This window comes from Notamacropus eugenii, chromosome 1 (genome assembly GCF_028372415.1).
Source record: "Notamacropus eugenii isolate mMacEug1 chromosome 1, mMacEug1.pri_v2, whole genome shotgun sequence".
In the NCBI taxonomy this organism is placed as follows: Eukaryota; Metazoa; Chordata; class Mammalia; order Diprotodontia; family Macropodidae; genus Notamacropus; species Notamacropus eugenii.
In genome coordinates, this window is record NC_092872.1 from 524,540,549 (window position 1) to 524,568,471 (window position 27,923).

At 40.7% G+C, this 27,923-nt stretch overlaps 1 protein-coding gene across 1 annotated transcript in view; it reads right to left on the reverse strand.

Moving 5' to 3' along the window:
• Positions 1 to 10,054: 10,054 nt before the first annotated feature.
• Positions 10,055 to 27,923, reverse strand: part of EPHX2 (epoxide hydrolase 2) — a 78,285-nt gene continuing 60,416 nt past the window's right edge. The window contains exons 13-19 of the mRNA XM_072633850.1: positions 23,682 to 23,759; positions 21,953 to 21,983; positions 19,105 to 19,201; positions 16,924 to 16,993; positions 14,673 to 14,753; positions 11,646 to 11,704; positions 10,055 to 11,025 (exon numbers count right to left, since the gene is read on the reverse strand). Of these exons, the coding sequence (XP_072489951.1) occupies positions 10,947 to 11,025; positions 11,646 to 11,704; positions 14,673 to 14,753; positions 16,924 to 16,993; positions 19,105 to 19,201; positions 21,953 to 21,983; positions 23,682 to 23,759 (495 nt within the window). The 3' untranslated portion in view covers positions 10,055 to 10,946. The remainder of the gene's footprint in view (positions 11,026 to 11,645; positions 11,705 to 14,672; positions 14,754 to 16,923; positions 16,994 to 19,104; positions 19,202 to 21,952; positions 21,984 to 23,681; positions 23,760 to 27,923) is intronic.

Below are 27,923 nucleotides of genomic sequence, written 5' to 3' on the forward strand. Positions count from 1 at the left end.
TTTTATTCCAAATCTAGTACTTTCCTCTGAAGATTTGTTTACATTTACCTGAGTCATTCTCTTTTTCATTATTCATGTCCAGAGTATGTCCAATTCATTTCTGGGGTAAGTTTCATTTGATTTTTTGGGGGGGAGTGAATTTTCATTTGATTTTAAGACAAAGGAAAAACCTCTATACTCTGGACTTTTGGAGTCTGTCAAAGACAATGTATACAAGAATTCCTTCTTGAAGGGAGATCCAAAGGGGCAAAGTTTATGCTACAAACTGGGGAAGGTTGCCTCCAGATTGTGGTAGAAGCCTACAGCCTAGGGGCATTTGGGGAGGGGTTTTTTTTTTAAGAGGAACTGACTTGGACATGGCCTTCATGCCTTCTAAGGAAGAAGAGGTTATGGAAAAATTTTGAGTGTTTTTTTTACTTTTATTGGGAGGTCTTGATTTGGCTACAGCTCGGATTTTTTTCTGGCTCTGTTCTGATAATTTAGCTAGAATTGTGTTGTCTGTCAGATACAGCCAGGGCCAGTGTGAGTAATAATCACTAAGTTCTGAACTGACATCAGCCTGGAGTTTTATCATCTCCTGATCTGTGACCCTGCTGCTGGTCAAGGCCACTTCTATTGATCAGCTCCAGTTCAAAGGCGGCAACATCATGAATGAGCAGAGTACAAGGGAGCACATATGTGTGTGTGAATTTAATTTAATTCAGTTCAATTTAACAAATGTTTCTTTTTTTAGTTAATTTATTTACTTTTAGCTTTCAACATTCACTTCCATAAGTTTTTAATTTTCTCCCCCTTTTTCTCCCCTCCCTTCCCAAGATGGCATGCAATCTGATACAAGCTCTACAGATATATTCCTATTAACCACATTTTCACATTAGTCATGTTGCATAGAAAATTATAACGAATGGGAGAAACCATGAGAAAGGAAACAAAACAAATAAGGAAATGGTCTGCTTCATTCTACATTCTGACACCATAGTTCTTTCTCTGGATGTGGATGACATCATGAGTCCTTTGGAATTTCTTTAGGACCTTGCATTGCTAAGTCTATCAAAGTCAGTCATCGCACACTGTGGCTGCTACTGTATACAGTGTTTTCCTGGTTCTGCTCGGCACTCAGCATCAGTTCATAGAAGTCTTTTCAGGTTTTTCTCAAGTCTGCCTAACAAACATTTCTTAAGCATCTGTTTTCTGTCAGGTACTATGCTAGATTCTGGGGATGCAAAGACAAAAGTGAAAACTTTCTGTCCTTCAGGAGCTTATATTCTAATGTGAAAAAGGAACAACATGTGCAAAAGAAAGCAAATGTAAAGTCTGTACATAAAATACATTCAAAGTAATTTCAGGTCACCAGGTGTCGCAATGAATAGTGCCAGACCTGGAGTCAGGAAGACCTGAGTTCAAATCTGACCTCAGATGCTTACTAGCTGTATGACCCTAGGCAAGTCATTTAACCCTGTCTACCTCAGTTTCCTCAACTGCAAAATGAGCTGGAGAAGGAAATGGCAAACTGCTCTAGTATCTTTGCCAAGAAAATCCCAAATGGGATCACACAGAGGCAGACATAACTGAACAACAACCGAGGCATTTTGGTGGTGGGAAGGGTCAATCAGGAAAGGCCTCATGTAAGAAGCAGTCCTGGTGCTGAGCTCTGAAGGCATATCAAGAAGGGGAGGGGAGAAGGACAAGGAAGATTTAGCTGCTTGACTATAAATGGGAGTATCATGAATAGGGAACATCACGTAAGCTAGTTTGGCTTCAATATAGATTATGTGAGGAAAGACTACGTAAAATCAGCCCAGAAAGATGGGCAGGAGCCAGAATTTGAAGAGTTATCAACATTAAACAGAGGAGAATGCATTTTATTCTAGAGGCCATAGGGAGCCAATGAAACTTCTTGAGCAGACAAATGACATGGTCAGACTTATGCTTTGAGAATGTCAGTTTGGCAGCTGATCCTTTCACAAGAATCCATCTCTCAATTCCAGGGATTTTTCACTGGCTCTCCCTGAGGAGAAGTGAGGCTGGTGACCTTGCACAGCCCTCCCGCACTCAAAACAAAGTTAAGTGAAAGTCATGCCATCATTTCTCTAATGGCATGGTCTTCTTCAGCAACGAAGGATGAACACAACAACTTGTGAGTAGACCCAGTTGCCTGAATGGGGACCCAGGTAGGTAGGTAACTCAGCTCTTCCTCTCCTGTCTGTCTCCCCCTCCCCATCTTTTTCCTATCCAAAGGAAGGTAAATTTGGATGACCAGAGGATGCCCAGTTTACTTGGGGTTTACTGGCTAGGTCTTTTCCTCCCTTCTCCTCTCCTCTCCCCTCCTCTCCCCTCTCTTTCCCTCCCCTCCCCTCCTTTCCCCTCCCCTCCCCTCCTTTCCTTTCCTCCTCTCCCCTCCTCTCCTCTCCTCCCCTTCCCTCTCCTTTCCCAAAACCTTAAACCTACTGCACTCTGAAGCCCATAGATTGTACCATACTAGACCCCTGCCTAAGCTCCCCTTAAGGGCTATTTCCTGGACCCTCCTGGCTTAAGAGTGATTATCAATAGTAATTGTTGCCGTTTCCCTCCCAGACTGATTTAATTATTTTTCTTTGCTTCATTAAAGGGGTCATCCCCTGACTACTTCTTAAACAGGTCTATTTGCTGAATGGGCATTGCCTCACCCTAAGTGAGTACTGACTAGGCCTTGGCCTAAAGGGCCCAAGGTCTCCCAGTGCATCCTGGGTCATCTCCAGTCATCCTGATGAATATCTGCTCACTGGATTCAGATGGCTCTGGAGGAGAAGTGAGGCTGGTGACCTGCACAGCCCTCCCTCACTCAAAACAAAGTCAAGTGCAAGTCATGTCATTATTTCTCTGATGGCCAGGTCTTCTTCGGCAAGGAAGGACGAACACAACTGGCTCTCCCCTACACCTGGAATGCTCTTCTTTCTCATTTCCACCTTCTGGCTTCTTTCAAATTCAAGCTAAAATCTTATCTTCTAGGAGAAGCCTTTCCTTATCCCCCTTAATATTAGAGCCTTCCCTCTATTGATTACCTCCAGTTTATCCTGTGTGTATATATATATATGTATATATGTATGTTTTTTTTTCTTTGTACATGTTTATTTCCATTTTGTCACTCTTGTTTGATGGTGAGCTCCTCGAGGGTAAGAATTTTTGGTTGTGCCAATTTTTTTTATCCCTAGCACTTAGTACAGTGATTGGTATATAGTAGACACTGAATAAATGTTTGTTGACTGACTGACTGAAGAAGTTTTCATAGCTAAGAAGAGATTGGAGGGTCAGTCACATAGGCTTGATGGCAGAAGTGGTGAAATTGTATTGTTTTGTGGAATATTTCCTGGCCTGGCGGAGACAAAAGAATGATTCAAGAGGTGAGAAAACCTTTGAGATCACAGGATAGTGCTATATCACTGAGACAAAGAAAGGAAAAAATTTTAAGAAGTGGTAGCACCAGTTTGAAATAAAAAGAGGTCAAGGAGAAAGAGGCCTGGGAAAAGGCCAAAAGATTTGGCAAGGAGGTCACTGGTGACTTTCACTCTTGTAGTTTCAGCAGAATGGCAGAAAATTTAATTCAATCCAATCGATGAATATTTATGAACCATATCTCAGAGGCAATGCAAGAGGGAGTGAGGAATGAAGGGATGGAGTTGGCAGGTGGAGAACACTCATTGGAAAACTTGGCCATGAAATGAAGGAAGAAAATAGGATGTTAAGCAATGCAGAAGGAGCAAGCAATGTGTTTTTTCAAGTTAGAGGTGTTTGAAGGTGGAAGATTAGGATGGGGGGAGGGAGGTGAGAATAGGCAGTAGAGGGAGAAATTTAAGGATTTAAGAGCCTAGAATGAATGAAGCATTTAATAAGTGCTTATAATGTGCCAAGCACTGTGTCAAACACTGGAAATACAAATTCATTTGCAAAGAAAGGCATTCTTGACCCTCAAGAAGCTTTGTAATTTCCATGGAAAGATATTTTCATTTGGAAATTTACTGGGATGGGGAGTGGAGTCATGAGGAAGTGGATTGAGAGATATGCCCTTTCCAGTAGCACTGACATTATTATTGGTCTAGAGTAATAGATAAATATCTGGTCAGGAAGTCAGGAACAGAGTGACAAAGACTTGGATTTAAGACCACTTCTAATACATTGACTATGTGATCTTGGACAAATCACTAAAAATGTCCCAGTGCTCTAGGCAATTCTGGAAGGCTTTTAAGTCACAGAAAAAGTACAGACATCCATTAGTAAATTAGAACACTCCTCACTCCCTTCCCTAATCTCACTGGAGTAGCTCTGATCCTATTCCCTATCTCTGTGGTTCCAGAACTGGAAAGGGGAAAGAGGGTGGAGGTGATCAGGAGACAGTTATACCTGAGCCTGGTAAAAGGATGACTGGGGATTGTGGGGGTGGGCAGTAAAGTGAAGCATGCCTGGGGTCCCATTAGTATGTCAGATGAGGTACTTGCCAAACAGAAATGGGAGGAGGGTCCAGAGTGAGAAAGGAAATAAAATTGCTAGAAGGAATGGGATCAAGAGCACAGGTATAAAGATTTGTCTTGAAAAGGAGAGAGAAAGATGGAAGATTTTGTTGTCTGTCATCGGGGATCACAAGGCACTAAGGTGGGGTTTCTAAGTCTAACCAAAAATAAAGCAGTGCATCACTTTTACAAGGTTATTAACTCTTGGTTTGGAGGATGTTGCCTCTTCCCTCACAGAATTTACACTACAGTTCAGGTAAGACACACTTGGATGGATCAGCTAGATGGCCCAGAGGTTAGAGCTTAGGTTAGAGGTTAGATCTGGATCAAATCTAGCTTCAAAAGCTTATTAGCCATGTGACCTTGGGCAGATCACTTAACCCTGTTTACCTTAGTTTTCTCATCTGTCAAATGAGTTGGAGAAGAAAATGGCAAACCACTATAGTATTTTTGCCAAGAAAATCCCAAATGGGGTGACTAAGAGTCAGACATAACCGAAATGACTGAATAACAACACTTGAATACTCCTGAGGACATCTGGGAACTAACAGAGGTCACTGATGTTCCCAATTTCAGTCGCTCCTCTGACATACACTATCTGTGGCAGTTGTTGGAGAAGAGAGATAGGTTACATCAATTTCTTTCTTTTTTATTGTGAACTTCATCATTGCTGCCAAAAACAAACATTTTAATCAATGAAAAATAAGGAAGAGAATTGTATAAGAAACTGTAAACTTCCATAAAAGATTTTTGAAAACATGCATGTATATGAATAGAAGAAAAAAATTATTAAGCACTATGTGCCAAGAATTGTATACAAATATGCTGTGTGTATATGTGTGTGTGCATATGTGTGTGCAAACCAGGTAGTAAGAACATTGCTCTATGTGTGGCCCTTTTTGTACTTTTTTCTGTATATTAAAAAGATATTTTCTTGATGCATTTTTCATGTCTAGTCCTACATATTCACCTATTTTCTCCTGGAGTGGTAGAAGCCCTCCTTGTAACAAACATAGATGGTAGAGCAGTACCAATCTACACAGTGACTGAGCCTATCTGCACACCTCCTTCTGCACCTCCAGTCCATACCCCCTTACCACCATTGGCAGTGTGTTTCATCATCAGTCCTGTGAAGTCATGATTGGTCACTGATGTGGTCAGAGTCCTGAAGTCTTTCAAAACTTTTTCCTTTCATTTTATTATTGCTATCATTAAGTAAATTGTTCTCCTGGTTTTGCCAATGAGCCAGCTCCTATAAATCTGTTCATATTTCTCCAAATCCATCGTATTCCTCATTTCTTGTGGGGTGATAAAATTATATCACATTCACATCCCACAATTTTTTCAGTCACTGCATGTTAGCTCTGGGGACTCTGCTTCATATTGGGACTGGAGCAGGTGATCTCCTAAGTTAGGTCATTTCTAACTCTGAGATTCTATACTTCTAAGGTTCTTCTATGCTCTCAGGCTGCCTTCACTATGGCTTCTCTAAGGGCCTGTCCTCCCTAGGATTATCCCGTAGACAATTTTTATAAATTCAATTTTCTTTTCAGATCCAAATTCTCTTCTTTCTACCTCTACATCCTATTGAAAAGCAAGAAAAACAGGAACTATTACAAGAATGTATATATAGTCTAGCAAAACTAATCCAGGCATCGTCAGTTAGATAAAAAATTTTAATAGACATAAAATCCCAGAATAGGGCCTCAGAGACTATCTAGTCCAACTCTGTCACTTTGCAGGTCAGGAAGCTGAAGCAGGGAAGGCTGACCTAACTGCCCAAGTGTCCTGTTCTTCCTGGGCCTCCATGACATAGAGTCAGTGAAGATAGATAGCTTTTGCAAAAAAAAAAAAAAATGAACAATGAAAAGGAGAAGATACAGGGGTTGGTAGGTGGCTGGATGAGCTAGAAAGGTCAAAGGGAAGTAGTTTTAGGATTGGGCAGACCTGAGCATGCTTATGTTTGTAGGCTGATGGGAAGGAGTGAATAGAGCAAGGATGGAAGATGCTTTGAAAGGTCCTGGAGGAGGTTGTTGCTGTTTGTCATTCATTCATCCCCAGGAAGGTGATGTCATGACTTGCAGTTGAACTGGATTTAAGGAAGAGGATGTGAGAAGAGTTGAGCAAAGTCACCAGCCTTACTCTTTCCTTCAGAGTCATCTGGCAAGATATAGATCAGGATGACTGGAGATGGCCCCTGGAGGACATAAAGATTTGATGGGATTATGGGTTCAGGTAGAGAGATTAGCCTTAGTGAGGAGTAGATCTACTTGTTCTGTAAGTAAGCAACAGAGAAAGTTCTAGGCCTGGAGTCTGGAAGAGCAGAATTCAAATCCAGCCTCAGACAACTACTAGCTGTGTGACCCTAAGCAAGTCACTTAACCTTTATCTGCCTCAGTTTCCTCAACTTTCAAATGGGGATAATAACAGCATCTCCCTTCCAGAGTGGTTGTGAGGATTCAGTGAGATATTTGTAAAATGCTTAACATGGTGCCTGGCATATGGTAGAACCATATGATGTTAGCTATCTTAATATTATTATTTTAATGTTATTATTATTATGAAAAAGGAGAGAGCAAGGGGTTCTGAGGAATTGTTGAAGAGAATTCATATTACATGGCCACAGTCTCCTCAGTGGAAAAGGTGAAGTTATTTACTGAAAGTGTTGGGGGACAAGCATGATGAGGCTGGGAGCAAGAAGAGAGAGAGTTTACAATGATCAAATCTGCAGGTGCTGTTGTGGTTCATCCTACATTCTCAAAGAAGGTCCACAACATCATGAGGGTGGGAGTTATAGCTAACAATAGAGGATTCAGGATCCAAAAAGATGTCGCCAGGTCTAGAACCTGGCCCTGCATTTCATAAGATGTAACTCAACAGGGATCTATGTTAGAAAAGTCTTGCACTTGGGTTCAAAAATCAATTTCTCAAGGATAGGATGGGAGGCGTTATTAGACTGTTTGAAGAAGATCTGAGGGTTTTAGTGAACTGTAAGCTACATACCCATGAGTCATCAGTGTGATGTGGCAGTCACAAGTGCTAATACAATATTGGGCAGTGCTAGTAGAAGTATTGCTTTCAGAAATAGGAAGGTGATTCTACCTTATCCAGGAGTATTGTGTTCAATTGGGAGCCTCACAGTTTAAGGAGGACATTGATAACCTGGAGAACAAAAACCAGAAAAGTGAAAAGCCTTGAGAACATGTCATCTAAAGATCATTTGAAGGAACTGGGACTATTTAGCCTATAGATGACTGGGAAGGGATGTATTAACTGTGTGCAAGTATTAGAAAAGATATCGTGGAAGAAGGATCAGATTTGTTTCATTTAGTTCCAATTAGCAGTCATAGGTAAAAGTTGCAAAGGAATAACTTTAGGCAGGATATCAGGAAAACCTTCCTAACAATTGGAGCTGCCCCAAAGTGGATTGGGCTGTCCTGAAAGGAGGTAAGTTCTTCCTCATCAAAGGTCTTCAAGCAGAAGCTGAACAACTCTCATTGGATGTGAGGTAGTAGGAGTTCCTTAGATATGGTACAGTTGGAATTCCTTTGCATGTATGAGTTGGTCATCACCTCTGAGGTACTTGTTAATTCTAGAATCTATGTTTCTGAGAAAGAGGTTTTGGAATAGTCATTAAGGGGCAAGAAATATGGAGTCACCAGCAGTAGAAGAGAAAGCTGATGGTCAGCACTGATGATCCTGCTGATGTGATGCACCATAAACTTAAACTGAATCAAATCAGTTCCACTTTGTGACAGTCTTTCATGGTGTTCAGCAGTTCAGAACCAAGAGTGAAGAAATCAGATGGTGAAGGATGAGGATCCATAGTTTGGGAATGGCATAAGGTTGGTGGAAACCTAGGAAACTTGTAGGGTAATGGCTAAAGAGCCATAAAAGTAGAGAACCCATGGTATAAAAACTGGGTATGTCCTCTGAGGACCAGCCCCCTAAATTCAGAGAGGCTTATCATTAAACAGCTGGCCACCAGCTGATGATCTCCCTAATTCCTTAAGCCTAAGGCATGGGAAAAGAGGGGTTTATGATCTGAATCTCCCCCCCCCCCCCCATGAAACCACAGCTATTTTAAGGTACTGAAATGCTGTCATCAGCATGATGAGGCCAGATGTCTGACTTCCCTCCCCTTCTCACACAACCAATTAGGATGCACATTGCCTTTTTATGTTATTTCCTCCCCTTTTTCCTTTCAAGGTCATACTTTGGATAGTCATAAAAATGAGAGGGTGTGGGAAGGCTAACAAATTCATATGATCTAGTATTGGAAAGGAAGAAAACAAGCACTTATTAAGTACCTACTCTGTTCCAGGCACTGTGCTAAGTGCTTTTCAAATACTATCTCATTTTAATATTATTTTTATATTAATATTATACTGTATATTATAATTTTATATTTTTTATTTTTATATCATTCCCATTTGACAGTTAAGGAAACTGAGGCAGACAGAGATTACATGATTTGCTCCTGGGTCACACACCTAGGAAGTATCTGAAGCCAAATCGGACCTCAGATCTTCATGAGTTCAGGCCTTGAGCTCTCCCCACTTTGCTTCCTTGTTTCTAAGGACCTTAGAGATCATCTAAGGAAATGGAGGAATCAGGGAAGCTGCACAAAATAGTGGAAAGAACCCTGGATTTGGAGCCAGGGGCCTTGGATTCAGATCCTGGCTCTGCTTGAGTGACCTTGGGCAAATCTTGTAAAACCTGATCTCTTACACCTTTAGACTCCACAATTGTAAAATGGAGACAGATAGTCTAGATAGTCTGAGACCACTTCTGGCTCATAAGCTATTACCCTGTAATCTAGCCTAATCCTTCTCTTTTTTTTTTTTTTTTTTTTTTACAAGTAAGGAAGCTAAGAGGCTTAAGCAATGTGTCTATTGTTACATACAGGAGGCAGCTGAACTGGGTTTCAGACCCTGGTCCTCTGGCCCCTAAAATCAGGGCTCCTGTTACTTAACTCTTCATGACCCCATTTGGGGTTTTCTTGGCATACTGAATACTGATACTGATGTGGTTTGCCATTTCCTTCTCCAGCTCATTTTACAGATGAGGAAACTGAGGCAAACAGGGTGAGGTGACTTGCCCAAGGTCACTCAGCTAGTAAGTACCTGAAGCTGGATTTGAACTCAGGAAGAGTCTTCCTGACTCCAGGCCTGGGGTTCTATGTACTATGGTGCCACCTAATGACCTGCTCTGGTCACTACAATACAATTAAGATGCCCTCAAGTCCCTACCTGAAGGATAGCATGGAGTTAGCTGAAAACCTTGGAAGGAAGTCCTGAAGAGAAGGCCACTTAATAGGTTTCTAAGCAAGTCCAGGCCAAACTCAGGTCAGAATTGAGGTTCCTTCCTCTCGCTTGACATGAGTCCCAGGAGTCTTAAAGCCTTCTTTGAATGCCACTTATTTTCTGGTGTATGTCCCATGACCACAGGCAGAATTTCCCAAGGTCCCTCCTCCAACCCAAATTCCCTTGTGCTCATCATCACTGACTTTATTCTAAGCATGGATCTGGCTTCTACCTCCCAAACAAAGTAAACCCAATGATACTATGTCTTTTACAATTTTTTTATTGTAGTTACAACCATGATTAACAAATTATTTGCAACACTATTAAACACTCAATCAAATTAGAAACCCCTGTTTTAACTCCTCCATCCTACACCTCAAGACTAATCAGGAAACCTTATTCCTTTAGTGGTTTTTTATCCTGCAACATTTGCCCCATTTTTAATTTCCTGATCGATCTATCTATGCTAGAGATGGAAGAGACCAGGGAGATTATCTAGCTCTAGTCCAACTCTCACTGGATGGATGAGGTTCAGAAATGTTGAATAACTTGCGCAAAGTCATTCAGCTAATAAGTAGCTGAGCTATAACTGGAGCCCAGAAGCTTCTGATTTTTGGGCCAGTTGATAAAGATTACCCTTTCCCATTCTGACTTTTTAAATTAAATCACTATTATTTAAGAACTGTCACCTATCTCAATTACTGTCATAAGGAAGAAAGTGTTAATGGGAGTAATTCAAATAGCTTCCTATCCTTGCTCACTAAACCAACTTTTTCCTCCCCCCAGAACTGAAGCCCTTATTGTGCATTGTAGCAAGAGTAGAAGAATGCACTTTCTGGTGCATTCCATGGGCCTCTGATAATGCTGTTGGTTAAAGGGGGTGGATGGAAGACAAAGATAGCAGTAATCTCCCCATATGAAATGACAGAGGTTTTTTGCAGGATCTCTCTCTCTCTCTCCCTCCCTCTCTCTCTCTTTCTCCCCCCTGTCTCTCTCTCTTCCTCCCTCTCTCTCTCTCTCTCTCTCTCATTCCCTCTCATTCTCTCTCTCTCTCTCTCTCTCTCTCTCTCTCTCTCTCTCTCTTTCACACACACACACACACACACACACACACACACACACACACACACACACTCACTTTTACACACATGCCACATTACAGCATAGAGACCAATGACGGATTCTTGGCCACATCTTGTAGCCACTCAATGAGGATCTGATTCAACTCTCTTGGCCTGTAAGGGAAACAAAAGCTGTCAAGAATTCTGTTGGTGCCATTTGTCCCAGTTTGGATCCATGGTAAATGGTAAAGTCAGAAATTGGGCATAGCTAAGACCAAAGCCAAGATAATTCATATCTGAATGAAATTGAGTTAAGAACAGGGAATTTAGAATTCTACACTCTACTCTCCTCTGAATCATCAAGCTGTGCTTTATGCAGGGCGTCCCAAAAGTCTTATCGAAGTTCTCACCCCCCAACCCTCCCAAGTGGCTTTTGGGACATCCTACATCACACATGATGTACATGGTATCCATTATGTAACTTGATCCTTTCAACAACCAAGTGATATAAATAATATCTCAATTTTCATAGAATATTAGAATTGGAAGGAATCTTAGAGATTACTTAGTCTAAACACTTCCTTTTCAGTGGGAGAAGCTGGAGCCTTGAGAGGCCAAAGTGACTTCTCCAGGGTCATACAACTTGTCAGACCTAGGGTCTGAACCTGGGGGGTGGGGGGTGGGGCGGGGCAGGGGAACAGGACGAATTAACTCCAAATCCAGCATTCTTCTACTTTTCACCAGAAATAGCTCCCAAGGAATTTCACCTAAGGGGCTGTCCAGCATTTCCTTACTTTTCCATCTGAGTCCAGTGTCCACAGTTCTCAATATTTCTCCGTGTCAGGTTGGGGATCTAAAAGAAAGAACCACCAAGATGAGAGGAAGCTATTTTTATCTTTTAATGCAGAACCTGGGCATAAATTTATCTTCCCGACTCTGGGGCAGGCCATGGAAACAGGGGCAGGTTAAGATACATTCCTTTCCAGCCCCTGTAGATTGGAAGTGTCAAACTCAAACAGAAACAAATCCTAGGGTTCTATGTTCACTTAGAAAACCACAAATTAACATCATCTATATTGTATTGTATTTATTTTATATATGTATATATTTTTATACATTTATTTATCCATATTATATTTTTTTTTATTTTGTTAAACATTGCCCAATGATGTTTTAATTTGGTTTAGGCTACGCTGTGAGATGAGTATTTGATATTTCTACCCCCAAAACATACCTTTCTTTATCAGGTCAAAATAAGCTTCATTTGCCATTAAATAGACTGTGTATCTAACATAATGGGCCCTAACTCTTAAACCAGGCTCTCAGATCCAAGCAGGCCGTCTTCCTACATGTTACCTCCTCAACAGCATCCCACCACCTTGTCTTGGTGGCAAGTGAATAGACCCTGGGTTCTGGAGTCAGGAAGACCTGAGTTCAAATTTGGCCTCAGACTCTTAATAGGTGCATGACCCTGGGCAATTCATTTGACCCTGTTTGCCTCAGTTTCCTCATCTGTAAAAGTGAGCTGGAGAAGGAAGTGGCAAACTACTTCAGCATATTTGCCAAGAAAACCCCAAATGGGATCACAAAGAATTGGACACAACTTAAAAACAACTGACCAACAACCAACAACATAAAATCCTGTCACTTAGAGCAGGGTGGGCTTGGGAGGTCATAGAGGAGAGAACTGTGGGGCTTTATCTTTAAATCAGCATAGGATCAAGTAGGCCAATCTACTACTGTTAAACTTAGTGATTATGATTGCAGTGGAGTAAGTTTGGAGTGGGTTTTGGCCCTAAGTCACCATAATAATAATATTATTAGTATGCATTAAATTGTGCAGCACTTTAAGGTCTGCAAAGTATCTAAAGTACATTATCTCATCTTCACAACAATCCCATGAGGTAAGTGATATTATTATAGCTACTTTACAGATGGTCAAATAGTGTCAGAGAGGTTAAGTGACCTGTCCAGGGTCACACAGCTAGTGAGTAAGACAGCATTTGAATCTCCACCTTCTTGCCTTCAAGGTCAGTACCCTATCTACTCAGTCAGAGGACTAGAAGGTACATCACAGAGTTCACTCAGGTGCCTTTCATTTGCCTTTCACTTCATGTCCTTCGTCTGCAGTTTCCAGGCAGGTTATTGCTATAACAAAGGCAGATGAAGTAGGCAAAACAAATTATTTTGCAAAAGATTACTTCCCAATAGATTTGAGAGGTCCAACAATTAAGACAGGTAACTTTTCTGCAACTTTCAGTCTTACAGAGTTACCTGGGGTGCTAAGAGCTTAGCCAGTGACCTGCTCAGGGTCACAGAGCCTGCTTGTGTCAGATGTAGGATCTAGGTCTTCCTGGGCACCTAAAGGCAGCTAGGTGAAGAAAGAAGAGAGTGCTAGGAAGTTCTGAATTCAAATTTGACCTCAGATATTTATTAGCTGTGTGATCCTGAACAAGTCACTTAACCTCTGTCTTAGTTACCTCATATATAAAGTGGAAACTGTAATAGCACCTGCTTCCTAGGGTTGTTGTGAGGATCACAACATTCCTCTCTTTCCTTCTTCCTTCCTTCCTTCCTTCTTTCCTTCCTTCCTTCCTTCCCTCCACTCTTCCCTCCCTCCCTCCTTCCCTCTATCCTTTCTTTCTCTCCTTCCTTTCTTCTCTCTCTCCCTTCTTCCTTCCTTTCCTCCCACCTTCTTTCTCTTCCTCCTTTTGTCTTTCCCTCCCTCCTTCCCTCCTTTCTTTCCTCCTTCCTTCCTTCCTCTCCCCTCCTACCTTACTTTCTGATTCCAAGGCTGACCTTTTATCTGTTATACCATGATTCCTCTTATTTATGTCAACAGAAATTCCTGAGCACTCATTCTATGAAGTGCTCTGGGGAGACAGAAAGAAAACATGGTATGGTTGTGCCCTTTAATACTTCTTTGGGGGATCCCTCTTCTACCTCCTAGTAGACAAGATTTTGGGGTTTTGGAGTTGCTAGGACAGAGAATTTCCAGAGCACCCTGCAGACAACTAGGCCTTGAACCTCTGAACCTGACTAAGCTGTTCTTGCATGACAGATACATGATGTATAGACAGATACCCAGTTGATCCTCCAAGCCTCTCCTGAACCCATCAGAGATTGTGACCTACTGGTATAATCTTCAAGCCCCCAAGAAGGGCCACCTCCCCTTGTAAAGTCAGTATCTTTCATGTTGGCAAGGAAAGTTTTTGTTTAAAAGGTATTAAAAATATCTTTCATACTTAGTTGGCTCAGGGGGACTAAATGGGGGCAACTGATGTAGCTTTTGGGTGGCTTAAAAACCAGCACATAAGGAGGCAGGAGTTTCTCTGCTCTACCAGGTCTCTGACTAGTAGACCAGCATAGCCAACAGCAAGGGAAGGAAGCTGTGGTCAACTGAATCAATGGTGTATCCTTGCTGAATATCCTTCCCCTAATACAATTACATAAAACTCCTCTTATTAACTGTTAAATAGTCAATTTCATTCCAATCTGAGCTAAGTAGGCCTGACCATCAACATCTCCAGTCTGCCATGAAGCACTTGAAGAGGACTTTTGTGGAAGGAATGCCCTCAAGATACCCATCTTGGTAGAAGATTCAAATGGACTTCAAAATCACTTCACCTTCTGCTTTGCTTTGTCAAGTAAGGCACTGTTACTGGTGCTCTGTGATGACTGACAAACCTTCTCCCTTAGCTTCTGTCATCCCTCCCTCTGGGGCATTCTCTTCTCTTGGATAGCTGTTTTTCTATCCTAAAACATTTCCCACCTCCTCCCTCCTCCTGCCCCACCTTGATTTTGGGCCCCAGGACACTTACCCACATCTCCATGTGCTCAGAATACTTTGGACGGAGAACCTTGTCTTTCTCAGCTGTGACCATCAGGGATGGAATCAAGATCTGGGAACACAGTATAGCAAAAAATAGCAGTTGGAGGAGAAGGAAGGAGACTTGAGAATAGATACCTTTTCTTTCCACACTTTTGTAGTTTAAAATCTCCCTCAGTCCCAGTTGGAAGTGATGTAAAGATATGGGCCTCAAGAGTTGCAGTTATGATTGGTATCCCCAACCCCAGCTTTGTGGTTGTGAGTAATGGGACACATCAGAGCATTCTAAATATGAGAGTAGCCCAAGCAAAGGTACAGAGAGGGGAAATGGGATGCCATATATGGGAGACAATGCCATATATAAAGCAGGCCAATTTGGCTGGATTGTAGTTAGTATGTACAAATGGAGTAACGTAATTAGGCTGGAAAGGTAGGATGGGACCAGGTTGTGAAGGTCTTGCATGACAGACTGTATATCTGATCTTCAAGATAACAGAAAACCACTAGAGTTTACTGAGTAAAGGACTAATATGGTCACACTTGGACTTTAGGAAAATAACGTTGGTGGCTATGTAAACATCATCTACACATATCAGTTAAACACTAGAGTGGTGAGGGACTGAAGTCAAGGAGACAAATTAGAAGACTACTGGAATAGGTCATTCAAGAGGTGAGAAGGATATCCATTAGAATGGAGAGAAGGAGATCGATTTGAGAGATGTTATACAGCGAAAAGCGACAAGATTTGGCAACTGATTAGAAACTCAGAGAGTAGGAAAGTAAGGAGCGGAAAATAAGGGTAAAGTAAGAATTCCAAGATTGCTAACTTGGGTCATCAGAAAGATGGTGGTGGCATTCTCATTGAAAATAGGGATTTTAGAAAAGAGACTTTTTTGGGGGGGAAAGGAAAGAAAATGCATTCTGTTTTGGACATGATGAGTTTGAGATACCTATGAGACATCTAAATAGAAATGTTCAATAGGCAGTTGATGATACATTACTAGAGCTCGGGAGAGAAATGAGGGCTGAGTATATCAGTCGGAGACTCATCTGCATAGAAAAGATAATTAAACTTTGTTTTGAATTGTTGAAACAGTTTTCTGTACTCAAACAATAATATGTCAACAAAGCATCAAAGAAATGGCTTGAATAATAAATATTTATTTCTGGAAATGGAAGGGTTTATGATGGTGATTCAGGAAGCAGAACTTCACCACTGGGTACTATATCGTCACCTTTACAGAGTTTGGTTTCATGAGTGTTCCAAAAGTCTCAGTGCAGTTTGGAGCTGCTACAGTTTAAAAGCTTAAAACTGCCCTAAGACTTTTGGGATACTCTGTATATCCATAATGACTATAATATTGTAAACAGAAAGAACAACTACCACAAAACAATAAAAAAAAAAGAATGTTGCATAATTACAAAGAATTGTTCTTGCTCCTCCTCTTCTCCCTCTCTGTCCAAGGTAGAGGTGGAGGGTCCATGGGTATGAAACATTGTATATATTTTTAGATTTTTAAAAAAGTGCATTATCTGGTTTTTCTTTTCTTTTCTCTCTCTCTTAAAAAATTTTCTAATATGGGATGACTCTTGGGTTGGAGAGAAGGAGGGATACATAATAGTGGAATTGAGGCTACGTAAAAGACAAAACCTATCAATAAAATTTACTTTATAAGAATGACAATAGATGATGATGATGATGATGATGATGATGATGATGATGATGATGATGATATGGTAATAGTGTTTCATGGTTTGTTATACCTAAAAAACTTATCATTGACTGGTCAGCCCAGGATTTTGAACCTCTCTGAACTTAATTAGCCTGGACCACAGAAAGCAGCCTGTTACTGGGATTATATGTAAAGCTTTTCCACCATGAGAAGACCTGCCAAAGTTTATGAGCCACTGGCAGAGCCTTCAAGGACCCAGAGTCACCTCCATGCTACAATGAGGTACAGGAGCATAAATGACATTATATAGAGCTTAAAAGCTTGCGAACCACTTTCTATACATTATCTCATTTGAGTATCGCAAGACCTCTGTAAAGCAGGTAATACAGGTATTGTCATTCTCACTTTACAGATGAGGGAAACTGAGGCTCAAAGAGATGAAAGGACTTACCCAGGTCACAAAGTTAGCAAAGTATCAGAGATGGGATTTGAATTTAGACCCCCCCCCCCCCACTTCAAGTGTACCTTTCTGTGTACCACATTCCCTCGTTTCATAAAGATAATACTCACTTTCCTTTTGGCTGCAGTACAGCCCCACTTCCAATTTGCATCCATGTTCCGATACCAATTTAAGGGACCCCTAGGGAAGCAAAACAAGGAGAAATGGCTCAATGGATGATTCCTACTAAACGCTGAACCTGAAAGAAAGCAAGTTTGAAATGAGAGGTCCCCTTTCTCAGAGCCTGTGTTGTTTTCTCCTGACAATCAATCAATGATCAACAAGCATTTATTAAATGACTATTATGTGCTGGGCACTGTGATGGGTGCTAAGCACAAAAAGTTAAAGTCAAAACTGGGCCTGCCCTCAAGGATGAAGGGTAAAGCTACTGATGTCACTTATTTCAGATTCTGTGTACCCAGAGGGTGCTAGTATGCCTCTGTATCCTCTAATTTGCCACACAACCCCAAAACATGAACATCTGAATTTAATCTACAGGAACTTGGGCTTGGTTTCCTGTTGCTCATTATGGGTGCTGTGTGTTTCCTCAGAGTCAGTGAAATTACTCTGAAGATCCTTCCCCCATCAGCATAGGTTCCCAAAGTGATACCACCCTTGGGGGGGCACTGAAAAGATCCAGGAAGGGTGGCAGTAGTCCCTCTGGTGCAACTGGGGAATGTTGAATAAAAATAAGGGGGCAGTGGAAGCATAATGAAAGAAGAGAAGAAAATGTTGAAAAACCATTTTATATGTTTCATCTGTTGTATGATAGAGTTAAAGTCATAGCGATTACATTTTTTTTCCAAATAAACACACAGTGTTATAATCAATCAGTGGTCAAGTCTGCTGACAGGTCTTAACAAGCAAGTATTGGCAGGCAAGCTTGCTGTGCATTGTCAGGAAGTCCAGCATGCATATGCAGGAATATGTGCATGTAATAACTTGTTTGTAATATGATACTATACACTGTGTAGTATATGGTCACATTACATAATATTACATCATCAGAATTTCAATGCAGTAAAAACCCCACAAGTTTACAATAAATTATTAAATTTAAGTTGTATCATTTAAAAATATTTGGTTTTTGACATTTCAAAAAAGAAACATTAAAGGGTTAAAGAAAGTAGCTTTCCAGAAGGGTCCCTGAGCAAACTTTTTTGAAAAGAGGGCAGTAGACTAACTAAGTTTGGGAACCTCTTCTCTGGAATACCCTTTCTGAAGGAGCTGTCAAAATGTTGGGGAGAGGGGAAAATAGGGACCATGCCTGTAACTTCATTAATGAAAGGAGTTTCCAAAGAGGAAACTCCCTTTTCCAATATAGATTCTCACCTCCTCAATTTTGAGGATTTAGGGGGATGGTATTGAGAAGTTAAGGGACATTTACAGAGTCACACAGTCAGAGTATGTTAGAGGAGGGACTTGAACCCAGGTCTTCCTGACCATTAAGCTGGCTTTCTACTCATACCACACTGTCTCTTATGGGAGGGATGGAGGAGAGGAGTTACAGGAAGAACTACCCAATAAAGAATGGCTAACACATACCTGAAAGAAGCAACTTTTGGACTCAGGTTCTCCCAGAAAACCTTTCTCTTTATGAATCCTAAGGATTCCTTTGTCCAGGTGGGGGGTGGGTCAGGAAATGGGGGAGGGGGTGGTGCTGGTGCTGGTGTTTGAGGAGCATCCAGACAACATGAGGATATTCAGTCCCATAATTGGAAAAAAGGCATACCCTTACCAGAGAAAGACAGTATGATGCAGCAGATGCAGGGGTAGGGAACAAATCAGGATTTGCTCTGTAAAATTTGGATTCAGTTTCAGGATCTAGAAGGCCACATGTGGCCTCAAGCTGCAGGTTCCCCACCCGTGAGATAGAGAGTTAGACCTAGGTTCAAATCCCATTTCAGACACTTACTAGGTATGTGAGTTTGGCTAAGTCACAACTCCTCTGGGCTCCAGTCTCCTTATCTGTAAAGAGTACTAATTTGAGCCCCAATGTTTCTCAGTGGTAGGGCTAGAAGGGAAGGCTACACCATTCTGATACAAGGGCATCCATATGCTGCTAGAAATACTCATTTTTTTGAGGGGTGCCCCTCAGGAGGGGAAAAAAAAGGGAGGAACTAAGCCTTTGGGCTTTGGTAGTGAGAACAGCCCTTGAAGATGAAGCAGACTTAACTCACTTTCTCTCCATGAAGGCCATCCTTTCTTCCCTACCCATCCCATCCCATGACAGGAAATCATTTGTACTTTACCGAAAGCCAGTTTTCTTGAACTGCTGCACGTAGACCTTAATCTCCTCCTCTGTTACCATCTTACTCCATGGGGGATTCTCATTTTTTTTCAGAACTCCTATGAAAGAAAGACACTCATCTGCGTCCCTGTACTCTGGCTTCATGGGTTTCCATAACTGATGTCATTTCTTCCATGGGTGACCTTGAACACTTCATCCTTTTGATCAAATCACTCTCCTTCTTTCTGAAGTATGCTGTGACACCTAATTGCTTCTTACATTACACTTAACATTCTAGTTCTAGAGCTGGAAGTGACCTTCAGCACCAAAGCCTCCTCTTTTTACAATGGAGGAATTGAGGCCCAGAAAGGGCCTGAAGTGACCTGTCCAAGGTTACAGTAGAGGTAAGCAGCAGAGGCACAATTTTGATCCTAAATGGTCAGACCTGAAATCTATTACTTTTCCCACTATACCATGCAGTCCCTCCCAGGGCTTCCAACCATTGCTTCCACTATCAAAATGCCCTTATTTCCTATTTCACCTTAGATGGGGTCAGAGGACCTGGATTTAAAGTCTGCCTCTGGTGCTTACCACCTGTGTGACCTTAGAAAAGTCACTTAATCTTCCTAGGCTATAGTTCCCACATTGGTACAACAAGAGTGTTGGGTTATGGAGCCTCTGGAGTCCCTTCTGGCTGTAGAAAGAATCCTACTCCTACTTTCCCCCTGTTTCGCATAACCCACAACATATCCTTGGTCCTCTGTACTAAGTCACTTTACATTCCCCACTCTTCTGCCTAGCTGTGATCCACCTTCCTTTCAAAAACTTACTGGAAACTCCAACACCAGGTAGCTCTCTTGGAATGAGCTGGCCCAGTTCCAGTGATGACAATCCTTCTAGCAACATATCACTAATGCATATATTTCTCTATGCTCCTGCACAGTCATCATTGGTTTTGCCTATAAATTATGCATTTCCTGGTTAATGTTCCTGAATATTTTTTATCTATGCTTATGTAGTTTTCTCTATCAGTCAATCAATCAACTTGTGTTTCTTAAGCCATGTACCAGGTACTGGGGGATCCAAAGACGAAAAAATGAAATAGTCCCTACCCTCAAGGAGATTACATTCTATTTTGGGGGACAGTATGTACATATGTAGGTATATACATACAAAATGTATACAGAATAAATATGAGGTGGTATATGAGTGCAAGGAGAGGACACTATGGAGGGGATTAGGATAGGATCATATAACAAGTGGGCTTGAGTCTGTGAGACAATTAGAATTATAAGAGATAGAGGTAGACATATATAATGTACAATATATCATGTCATATATAATATAAGAGGGAGCATATTCAGGCCTTTGCAAAGGGAAATGGAGAGTCAGGTATGAGGTATAGTAAGAAGGCCTCGCTAAATTCCTTGGTAATTTACAGAGTTTTGTACCCTGCAGGTGACCAAAGCACATTGAACGACTGATTCACTTACCCTAGCAGAGCCTCAGTTTTTCCATCTTTTACCTGGGACTTATCATCAGACATTTACCTTACAAGTATCAAGTTGACTCTTCTTTTACAGAAGATCAGCACTAATCAGCTTAGAAAATCGATGTAGAGGGTTGACGGAGATAGGGGGAGGGTGCTGAGTCAACTTGCTGAGCTTAAACTTTAAGCCTTAAAGGAATGAGGCTATATTTAGGATTTTGTGTGCAACCCCCTGTGGAAGGTTGGGCCAGGCATACAGCAACACCTCAGTGAGAGACTTCATCTGGATCTGGGAACCCAGGACCACTCATTGATCCATTCACCCCTGAAGAGGGATGAGCTTGGACATGTTTTGTTTGGCTCAAGCTACTGGGCCTACAAAAGGGAACAAGAAGCTTCTTATTCCATGGTTTTTGCTGTTTTTCAGCTTTTTCAGTTCTGTCTAACTCTTCATGACCTGATTTGGGGTTTTCTTAGCAAAGATACTCGAGTGGTTTGCCATTGCCTTCTCCAACTCATTTTATAGATGAGGAAACTGAGGCAAACAGGGTTAAGTGACTTGCCCAGGGTCACAAATCTAATAAGTGTCTGAGGCCAGGTTTGAACTCAGGAAGATAAGTCTTCCTGACTCCAGGCCAGGCACTCTATCCACTGTACCCCCTAGCTGCTTATCCTATGGTAGGATTGGGAAACTGCAGGAGATCTAAGAGTGGGACCAGGGATGTGTTAGAATTAGCTTAAACCTGTGAACTGATTGTTAAATTTTCAGTGTAAGCACTTAATACCTTGGAAATCAGAAAATACTACAAAATCAGAGCTTGATTGACAGGTTGGTTTTTTTTTTAATTGTCTAGACTTAAGAAAGTGATGAAAAAAATGTTAATAATGGAGATTAAATTTAAAAGTGTGTCATACATTATTTTTTTCTGCCCTCTGGAGAGCTAGATGCTAAACATTTACCAATATACTTGTGGATAAAAAGTCTATGTCTCTCCACAATACCTGTTCAAGAGGTTCTTAACTTGGTGTCTATGCAATTATTTAAAATTTTTTTGAATATTTTTATGATTTTAGTTTTGATAATTTTCAACATAATTGGTTCCTTTGGACACATTTTATTTATTTGTTTGTTTATTTGGAAATATTTTATTTTATGCATTTAAAAAATTATTCTGAGAAGGGACCCACAGACTTCACCAGACTGCCAAAGAGGTCCATGGCATATAAAAGGTTAAGAACCTCTCTTCTGAACAGAATAGCTAATACCATCAGTCTCTCTATGAAATTTGTTAGTAAGGAACTTTGTGGAAAACTTCTCACAGATTTTATCAGTTCCTTCCCCCCTCCCTTCCAATCATCTCCTGTCAATGATGTTTCTTACCTGTTTTTAAAGAACTTCCCATTGTAGTATACTGCAAGAAAAGGAAAACAAAACAAAAAACAACCTCCTTACAAAAGATGACAGTTCGGCAGAAATTAGGATTAGACTAATACCTTTACACCATATGCCATAATAAACTCAGGATGGATACTCATTCTGAATTTTAAAGGTCCCACCATTTTAAAAAAAAGAGAATCAGATTAGACACTTTTCACGGCTCAAATAAAGAACAGAGGTGAATGCAAACAATAAAAGATAGTTTAAATTATATGAATTAAAAAACTTCTGCATTTACAAAAATCAATGCAATTAGGATAAGGATGTGGCCAAGTGGGGAAAAAAAATCTTTGAATCAAAAATCTCTGATAAGAGTCTAAGACACAAGATTAGAACACCTAATGTGAATATATAAGCACTAAAAAGTCATTCCCCAACGAATATCCTTAAAGGATATGAATAAACAGTCCTCAAAAGAACAACAAATCATTAACTACTCAGTGAAAGATTGTTCTAATTCAGTAATAATAAAAGAAATGAAAATCAAAATAACTTTGAAGCATTATCTTACACCTGGCAAACTAGCAAAGATGACAAAAGATGGGAATAGTCAATGTCAGAAAGGCTATGGAAAGACAGGCGCACCAATACATTGTTAGCGTAGCTGTGAATTGGTCCAATCATTCTGGAAAGCAATTTAGAATTCTGATAAGAAAGTAACTTAAAATATCTTGCCCTTTAAACCAAAGATCTCACCCAGAGTCACATATCCCATATGACACAATCTTTGCAGACCTCAATTGCCTCACCTGGAGTATGAGGATAATTAATAAACTAGACTCTTGAGGTATAGACTTGAGTTCCTTTTTGATTTTTATCATTTATTTCTAAAGTAAACATAATTTAGTAACTGAAAGGACTCTTGGGAGCAAGAGTCTATAAAATACTATAAAATTGTTACAACACAATTAAGAGAAAAATAAGATTAGGAGGAAATTTCAAAGATTTGGATAAGCTGGTTTAAATGCAGAAGAAAGATTAGGTCCTCCAGACTTGGAGCCAGAAGGGGTCTCAAAGGCCATTTAGTCTAACCTTCCCATTTTACTGATAAGAAAAAGAGGTCCAGAGGTTAAGTGACTTGCCTAAGGTTATTCAACCAGGAAGTGGCAGAGTCAATATTCAAACCCAAGACCTTTGACTCTAAATTCGTGTTCTTTCTATGACACCAGTCTGTAGGGTCTCCTGGTCAACCCTTAGATCTTAGGGTAGGTAAGGTAGCTAAGTGGTGCACCAACCCTGGAGTCAGGTGGATTTGAGTTCAAATCTGGTCTCAGACACTTACTAGCTGTGTGACTTTGGGCAAATCACATGACCCTATTGCCTCCAAAAAAATAAAAATAAAAGATCTTAGGGTAGGTAACAGCAAGACCCTCACTGTTGTCATCTCCCTTCATTCTACTGTAATGTGAAATGACAAATTTCCCCCCTATAACTTCCAACTACGGGTGGGATAAGCTGGAACTAAAATAGAAGGTTAGAGGTACTTGTTTAGTAACAAAACTAGTAAAAAAGAGTAGAAAAGGTCAGGCTCAGATCCTTCAGGATATCTGTCACACACTGAGACATATCCTGCTTCCTGCTTCCTCCCTCAGAGCCAAATCAACCACCAGTTTCCTTCCCACAACCCTCTACTGCCCTCAATGGTCCCTGAATGCAGCATATACAAATATACCGATGTCTCATCACTTGCTCGGAACATAATTTTGAACGTCTGGGTCAGGTCCTTCTCCAGTTCAGCCTCTGCCACTCCCTGAAAAGATAATGGAAGAAAAGTGAAGAATGTGCCAATGAAAAGAAGTCTTCTCTGAGCCTCAGCTCTCCTGATGAATGTCTAAGTGGGCCAAATGTCTTGCTAGGTTGCCTTAGGAAAGTCATTTTCCTTGAAGGCCTCCATTTTCTAACCTGGAAAACAGTAAGAATCAGAGCAGTCATAGGAGCCACTTTAAGCCTTGGGCAAGTCACTTAACCCCAATTGCCTCATCCTGGGTCATCTCCAGTCATCCCGATGAATATCTGGTCACTGGATTAAGATGGCTCTGGAGGAGATATGAGGCTGGTGACTTGCACAGCCCTCCCTCACACAAAACAAAGTCAAGTGGCAAGTCATGTCATGATTTCTCTGATGGCATGGTCTTTAGCAATGAACGACTAACACACACACAAAGGAAGGTATCATGGTGTAGTAGAAAGAATACTGATTCTGGAGTTGAAAGGGCTTAGTTTCCAGCCCCATTTCCTGCGCAATCTCAGCCAGATCACTCTCCCTGCCCAGTTTCTGTTTCCTCAACAGTAAAATAAGGGGATTGGACCAGGTGGTTTCTGAGGTCCTTTCCGGGTCTAGATATGTACTCCTATATCCCAATTTGAACCTTCCAACAACCTTGGGAGGCAAGATCATACTATTTTAAAGCCAGAAGGATACTGAGAGGTCATCAAGTCATACCATTGTATTTTGCAGATGAGGAAATTGAAGTCAAGAGGGGTGTAATAATATATTCAAGGTCACAGTTGAAGAGCTGGAATATGAATTCAGGTCCTTTGATTCCAGATCTGATGCTTTCCCTCCGCCTCCAAACTCACCATATCATGATGTCTAGGTACCACAGCTAGGTGGCTCAGTGGGTAGAGCATTGGGCATGGAATCAGGAAGACTTGATGAGTCTAGCCTTAGACACTAGCTGTATGACCCTGAGTAAGTAAACTTAACCCTGTTTGCCTTACTTTCCTTAACTATAAAATGAACTGGAGAAGGAAATATTCTTGGCCAAGAAAACTTCAAATGGGGTCATGAAGAGTTGGACATGACTGAAATAAGTAAACAAAAGCTTTATCCTTCCCTAATAGCAAAGATTACAGACGTGTGCTGCAATAGTCTGCTGGTGGGTCTCTTTGCTTCTAATCTCTCTCTATTCTAGTCTGTTCTCCTATCAGCTGCCTAATTAATCCTCTTCCATGTCATTCCAGTGGCTCCCTGTCACCTTCAAGGTCACAAATCGAAATAGTGTTTGGCATGCAAAGTCCTTCACAATTTGGCCCCTTTGACCTTTCCAGTCTTGTTACACCTTACTCCCCAACACATTCAGCAATCCAGTCACGCTGGCTTCCTTCCTGACATAAGACACTCCACCTCCAGATTCAGGGCATTGTCACTGGCTGATTCCCATCCTTCTTCCTCGTCCTTGCTCCTTAGTTTCCCTGGCTTCTTTCAAATTCTAGCTAAAATCCCACCTTCTTTAGGAAGACTTTCCTGATCCCCATAATGTTAGTGCTTTGCTCCTGTGGATTATCTTCAATTTATACTTTACACAGCTTGTTCTTACATAATTGTTTTCTTATTGTCTCCCCCATTATACTGAGACCTCCCTGAGGGTAGGGATACCATTTTTTGCCTTTCTCTGTATCTTCAGTGCTCAACCCAGGGTCTGGTACATTGAAAATCTTAAAAAAAAAAAAAAGTGCTTGTTGAATTGACTTGACTTGAAAAAGTCCCTTCTCTTTAATAACTTATTATGTTCATTCTACTTGGAGATACAATATGAATAAAATAAAAGGTAGAGAGTAAAGGGGAAAAGGAGAGATCCATTCAAAGTGATCTTCAGAAATTTGATTAAGGGAAGAGTCTTAACTCCTGGAGGGATTGGAGAAGGCACACTGGAAAAAAGTGGTACCTCAGCTGGACCTTGAAAGAAGATAAGGAATCAAAAAGGCTGAGATGAAGAGGGAGTACATTTTAGGCACTGCAGACAGCCTGTGAGGACACAGGTGAGAGACAACATGTCAAGACTGGAGAGGGGCTAATTATTCCCTTTGACCAGAATTTGAATCCATTTCACCCTCACAGATATACCATTGAAATTCAGAGGACAGCAACCGTACTCTAGCCTTTCAACAGTATAAAACCAAAAGCCTAATTCCTAGTTGGCTTCAGTAATTAGTTACAATAGGATGGAAACAGAGGGCCTGCTTTCTCCACTTTGTGGCAGTTCCTGTAGTAAGTTCTACATACTCAGTTGTCATAACCATATATATGAATGGAATTAACCCACTCATAAAACAGAAATGGATAACAGAGTGGATTAAAAATTGGAATCCTACAATATGTTGTTTACAAGAAACATACTTGAAGCAGAAGGTAAGGCGCTGGAGTAGACTTCACTGTGCTTTAGCTGAAGTTAAAAAAAAAGCAGGGGTAGCAATCATGGTCTCAGATAAAGCAAAAGCAAAAATACACCTAATTCAAAGAGTTAAACAGGGAAACCGCATCTTGCTAAAAGATACAATGAAGTGATATCAATGCTCAACATATATATATACCAAATGGTATAGCATCCAAATTCTTAAAGGAAATGTTAAATAAGTTACAGGAGGAAATAGAGAGTAAAACAATACTAGTAAGGGACCTCAACTTTCCCCTAGTTATGGTAATGCTAGTACTTAATAGGTGCTTAATAAATGCTTATTGACTGATTGATGATTAGATTTAATAGGCCAACGTGGAGGAGTATCCTAGGTATAAAGATAATTACAAGCAAAAACATAGAAAGCCCAGGATATTTTAATGGAAAAATTTGTAGTCTAATTTGGCTTGAGTGTAGGCTAGGAAAGTCTACACATACAGATAGAGTGATTCAGAGTCACAGTAATGTGGCCATTATTGAAAAGATCCACAATTTCGTTACTCTAGTATTCTTGCAGATGGCAACCTCTCTAGACTTTTCTTAGTAGACAGTCTTCTTGAATTGTATTGTCAATAAAACAAAACAATAGCAATCCTGCTGCCACTGCCTCAACAACCCAATTAACCCACCCACATCTGACATGTGCTAGCTGTGCCACACTGGGCAAATCACGTAACAGAGCAACACAACTCTAGAAGACTACACTACAAACAGCAGAATGATTGAGGAACTGTCTTTGTAGGAGTTTCCTGATGGGAAGCTCCATATACCAAGTAAATCACAGGTTTTGTCTCATTTCTTTGTATATAAAATGGACAGTCAGGATTAGACCATATTGAAAATCCCTTTTAGCTCTAAATGTCTATGATTCTAGACATCTTAAACTTGTTAATGTCTTAGATTCTGCCAGGTTTTACAAAAGGGAGACCATTTAAGGAAATGACCAGCAAAATTAAAACAAAAATTAGTGCTTGACAGATAAGGTGATGAAGGGGTGCTTACAATCCCAAGATAATTCTTGCATTAGAAAGACCATACTGTTTGCTACATGGGATGGCTCTCTAGGTGGGGGAAGAGAAGGAATACTGAGAGAAATTCCAATGATGTAAAAAATAGCAGCAAAAATTTATCTAAAAAGAGGACAATAAAATTCTGTAGTGATAAGGAGATAAATACACCTTGCTTTGTTGTACAATAAATTTAGTGAGTTAAAAGCTTAGAAGAAAGAGTTCCCATTGTTCTAGAGAATAAGCACCTGGTCTTGAAAATGGGCCCTATAACAATGCAAGGTCACAAGGAAAAAGAAGGAAGAAAAAGAGGAGGCTTTCTAGACTGAGGGAGTCCAGTTCCACCCTCCTTTGGAGTTAGATCTTCTCTTTTCTCTGACTTATTATTTTCTCTTTCCCTTTGTGCTCTTCTATTTAATTCAGAAGACCATGACATCCAAGGAGGTGATGTCGTGACATGAAAGTGAATAAGATTTAAATGAAGGAGGTCTGTACAAAGTCATCAGCCTCACTTTTTCCTCTGGGTCCAGTGGCAAGACACAGATTAGGAAGACTGGAGATGGCCCAGGATGCAGTGGGAAACATTGGCCTTTTTAAGCTAAGATCTTTAGCAGGTCTCAGTTTGACTGAGGCAACACCCAACTAGTGATTAAGACTAGGTAAGAAATGAGGCAGAGAATGGTCTCTTTTACCTAGACAAAAAAACCAAAAACAATCTGGGAGGGAAAG